The sequence below is a fragment of the Trypanosoma grayi genome (assembly GCF_000691245.1).
Source record: "Trypanosoma grayi strain ANR4 Tgr_1187_V1, whole genome shotgun sequence".
NCBI lineage: Eukaryota > Euglenozoa > Kinetoplastea > Trypanosomatida > Trypanosomatidae > Trypanosoma > Trypanosoma grayi.
In genome coordinates, this window is record NW_008826806.1 from 1 (window position 1) to 4,566 (window position 4,566).

Sequence of the window (4,566 nt, forward strand, 5' to 3'; positions counted from 1 at the left end):
AGGGAGAAGGGCAAATGTGTGCAGGAAACCACCTGTGTGTTTAATGATGATGAAGCCAGTAAGAATGCATATCAGAAATATGTGCAACAACGTCGAAACTCACTAAGACAACTGTATGTCCAGAAAGAGGGAGAAAAAAAAAATGCACTGCAATGATCAGCTAGGGACTCGTCCAGGCCTCTTTCGTAAACCAGCCAGCACCACTGAAGAACAGCTGTGATACCGTTGTCCAAAAATCCCAAGGTGGTTCTTCAGTTGAAGTTTTCTTTTCGCTTTCATCATCCGGCGGCGCGGTTGCCACTGGTGCCGGTGTCACATCATTATTGGTGGAAATGCCTTCAGGCGCAGAAGCAGCGACGAAGTCATTGGCAGAAATAAAAATAAATGAGCTGCAAGATCCCTCGGAGTGATTCGTACAGGATGAGCCCCTTCTTGACGCCGAAGAGGGTTCTATTGGGCTTTCTTCCTCTTCCTCCTCGTCGAGCGGAATGAAGATGAGTTGGTCCACGTTATGGACCGCGGACAGTTTGTCCCCATGCGTCTCCGATACACAAGAGTAAAACGCCACCCGCTCCGGCTCGACCCGCCCACTCGACACGGCGGAGAATCGCATCCTACTTCTATTCGATACTCCGCGTGGCACAGCGGTACCTGCATCAACAGCAGAAGCAGTAGCCTCAGTGACGGTTCCGGTTTCTCTGCAGAGCCACGGATGATTCTTCACCACCTGCCATTCTGCGCGTCTCGCCGGGTCAGGCTGGAGCATGGACTGCAGCAAATGCAACAGCTCCTCTGCCCCTGGCTCGCAGAGGCCCCTGTCGTGTTGCAACGTAGTCTGAACGTTGGCCTGTGCCGCCATCAGCTCTTCAACGGACCGCACAGAACCAAACAAGTAGCGCCCGCGCACCATCGAATATAAGATGAGTCCCGCGGCCCACACCTCCGCCCTGCTGCGACAGTACGAAGCGGGGCCCTCAGCGTCACTGGTCGTGACAGCACGCGTCGAGAGCACAAACTGATGCAGACGCTCTGGTGACAAGAACGCCGGCGAGCCAACCGCGCTTGTCTTCCCGCTGCGCAGCGAACTCAAGGGAGTTCGGCGCGCAAAGCCAAAGTCGGACAGCTTAATCGAAGCCTCCGACACATCAGGCGACGTCAACAAGATGTTATCGGGCTTGAGGTCGCGGTGCCACAGCTTCATTGTCTCAAGAAATAGCAATGCATCCAGGAGTTGACTGAATAGCCGTCGGGCGACGGCGACGGGGATGGTGACTGATGCAGCCTCACTCGTCACATTGCAGCCGCTGCCCCTCCTCTTTTTCCTCCTTGCCCCGTTATTTGTGCTGTCATCGTCAGAGCCCTCACTCTCTGGTGGGGCGGTGGCGTGTCGAGCAGTGGTTGCGCCACGCAGGTAGTCCCCCAGCGATCCGCCGCGGCAGTACTCCAGCAGCAGGCCGCGCGGGATGCGATCTCCCTCCAAGTAGCCGAACACCGCGACGATGTGCGGGTGTGTGCCGTGTGATGTGATACGGCGCAGCTCCACCGCCTCCACAATGGCGGGGACCTCGCAGCCTGGTTTGGCGAGCTTCAGCACCGCGAGATTGTCCTCCTCGCTGGTTGGGGCTACCACGTCCTGTTGTTTCAGCTGCACAAGAAACACCTCCGCACACGCCCCCTCGGCGATCTTGCGCAGCACTGTGAAGTTCATTGCGTCTCCGTGAGGAAGAATATGGGGAGGATGGTGACAGCGACGCAAGCGTTCCTCCTGCGCTGCAGGCCTCTGCTCCCCCGTCTTGATCAAACGCCAGGGGTGGATGGGCGGCGGTCTTTCTCCGCAAAGAGACAAAGGAAAACAAAAACAAAAAACGGCGAATTGCACCACCAACACAACAGGCTGTGAGGAGAGAGAGAGAGAGGGAGGCTGTGTGATCCGTTTGGTTATTTTTTTTTGTGGTTTTCCAACAGCACTGGCTGGCAGGAAAAAGAAAGGAACAGAAACAGCACAACATCTTGAGCGGTGGCTGTGAAGAAACAAAGAAACTCCATGCAAACGAAAACAAAAAAGAATGAGCAAATAAAAAAAAAAAGCTTGCACCTATTATGCGTGTCACGCTGGGCAATAGCAAACCGTGCAGGGTTGAAGAATGGGACGGAAACAGCAAATGGAAGTTGCTTTCATTTTTTTTTTTCCTTTTTTGGTTTCTTCTCTCACATCAACCATCGTAGCATCCACAAAACGGCCATAGGGGTGAAGGGTGAGGGGAATGAACTAAATAGCCGTGAAGCTCTGGTAATACGCGTCTGCATGCCCGGCACGCGCGCACCCCACCACACGCCTTTCCCCTACCCGAGGCTCGCCTACTTCACGATGAATTGGCAGTAGAATCTCTCCACCTTGTAGAGCAGGGCCTCCACTGTGCGCCGGTCGGCCTCATCGGTGAGTGGGACAAGCGGCACTGTCAGCACCTGCACTGACCCGCTCTCCTCCATCACAGCCTCCGTCACCTCCCCTGTAGTGGCAGGAGCAGCAGCCGCAGCAAGGGGGACCGCGAACGCAGGTCGCTGCACGACCACCTGCTGCAGCAGCAGGCGCAGAAGCGACATGGCATACTCATACATGTGCTTCACCCGACATCGCCCGCGCTGCGACGGTGCTTCCTCCTCCTCCATGAAGCTGAACTGTTCATTATTGTTGTAGAGCAAGAGCTCCTCCGATGCGGCCGCGCGAATAAGAGAGACGGCACGCTGAAAGATAAGCATCTGCGCAGTGGGGTACGTCGACTGCGACGACCTCGGCGACGGCTGCGAGAAGGATTCACCTGATGCCTCCGTTCCCGCGATGCTCGTCGTTGAGAACCTCATCGCCGTAGCCCCAAGACGACGTCTCCCTGTGGATGCGGGCACATTCCGCTTCAGCCGCTGCGCCGTTTCCTGAATGTACAACTCGATCATCTGAATATCATCTGGGAGGCTGCCGTGTTGAGTGGCCCATACGCTCGGTGTCACACAACCCATCGAATCGGCCCACGCCGTGGCGTCAGCTGTCGGATTCTCCTCCATTAGTACTGCCTTCATCGCTACACGAAACATTTCCCATGCGTACGATAGGAGTATGAGGCCGCGACCGGGGTCAATCTCCTCCTCTATGGCATTGCACCGTAGCACGCAAATGTACTCGCGGAGGGCTTGATAAAACAGCTGTCGCCGCTGCGTGGCACTCCAGCTTTTCGTTTGGCCTTGATTAAGACCGAACTCCACGTCATCTTCAGCGGAGAGAAGCTGCTTATATCCGCCACCGACCGCTGATCCTGATCCTACTTCTGGCACTACAGGTGCTGATGCAGTCATGGATTCTGCGCTTACAAACGCTGCTGATATAGTTTTCGATCCCCCTGGCATGTCAGCAGCTGATGTTGGTTCCACGGTTTGCTCTTCAACAGCAGGGAGATCCATTGTTGTATTACACGTCTCCTTGAGCAAAAACCACGGATGGGCTTTCACCTGTTCAATGGTATAGCGGGTGGTCGCGTTCGCGTCCAGCATATGCCGCATCAAATCGTAGCACTCGTGCGAAAGGGGTCTCGTCTCCGCATTTTGCTGCTGAGAGCAATGTGCATTGGTCACATTCGTATTGGATTGTGCATCGCCAGTGTTTTCGGTCATCTCCAGTTCTTCAGCGCGGGTGATAGTGTTTAGCAGCTCCTCTGGTGTGCGCACAGAGGAGGTTGGGCACAAGTATGGGTGTCTAGCAAATAGTAGTTCATACATGATGACACCAGCCGCCCATACCTCCGCCTGAAAGTCGTAGAAGTCACGTGAGAGGCGCTCTGGAGACATGTATGCTACTGTCCCAACGGTGGACTGAAAAAGTCCACCAAAGTTGGTGCCGTCGAGCGCGTCATCGCCGTTGCCGCTGCAGCTCTTAGCCATACCCCAGTCGGCCACCTTCACAACTGCCTCGTCGATATTGGAGCTTGTCAGCAGGATGTTCGCCGGTTTTAGATCTCGGTGCATCACGCCGTTTTGCTTCAGAACGCACAGACATTCGACGAGCTGTCGCATAATGTGGCGTGCCTGCTGTTCAGAAAGCGGGTCGTGCCGCACGAGGAACTCCTTCAGGTCGCCGCCACGGCAGAGTTCCAAGACGTGCATCAACCAGACCTTACCGCCCCCCCGCTTGCGGAAAGTGTCCAGCAGGCGGAGAATGTTTGGGTGGTGAAGTCGCTGCAAGCGGCCAAGCTCCCGTGACTCGATCTGCAGTTTCGCCATCTTCGCCACCGGCCCATTCACCACCTTCACAGCGAGTTCGTAGTCCTCCGTCTTGTGGCGGCCACGGTAGACGGTGCCGAACCTCCCCTTCCCAATGATATCTTCCTTGCTCACTATATAGTCGCCGAGATCCCACGAGGACGCGGCATGAGCACCCTGCTGCGACTTCTTGGTCTGTTGCTGCTGCTGCTGTTGCTTCGTTTGCTCCTCTCTATTGAAAGGGATCTCTTCCCCATGGGGGATGTGTGGGCCCCCGCTTCCCTCTTCATCGCAGTGCATCTATTTCACTCTTCACTG

At 55.6% G+C, this 4,566-nt stretch overlaps 2 protein-coding genes across 2 annotated transcripts; both read right to left on the bottom strand.

Annotated features, from left to right (window-relative positions):
* Window positions 1-160: 160 nt before the first annotated feature.
* On the bottom strand, window positions 161-1,708 carry DQ04_11871000 (putative tyrosine protein kinase; the record flags this gene model as incomplete). Its single annotated transcript, XM_009316628.1, has 1 exon — window positions 161-1,708. The coding sequence occupies one exon, from the start codon at window positions 1,706-1,708 to the stop codon at window positions 161-163; it is 1,548 nt and encodes a 515-aa protein (XP_009314903.1).
* Window positions 1,709-2,358: 650 nt separating this feature from the next.
* On the bottom strand, window positions 2,359-4,269 carry DQ04_11871010 (tyrosine protein kinase; the record flags this gene model as incomplete). The annotated part of the gene is made up of 1 exon (XM_009316629.1): window positions 2,359-4,269. The coding sequence occupies one exon, from the start codon at window positions 4,267-4,269 to the stop codon at window positions 2,359-2,361; it is 1,911 nt and encodes a 636-aa protein (XP_009314904.1).
* Between the last annotated feature and the right edge of the window lie 297 nt (window positions 4,270-4,566).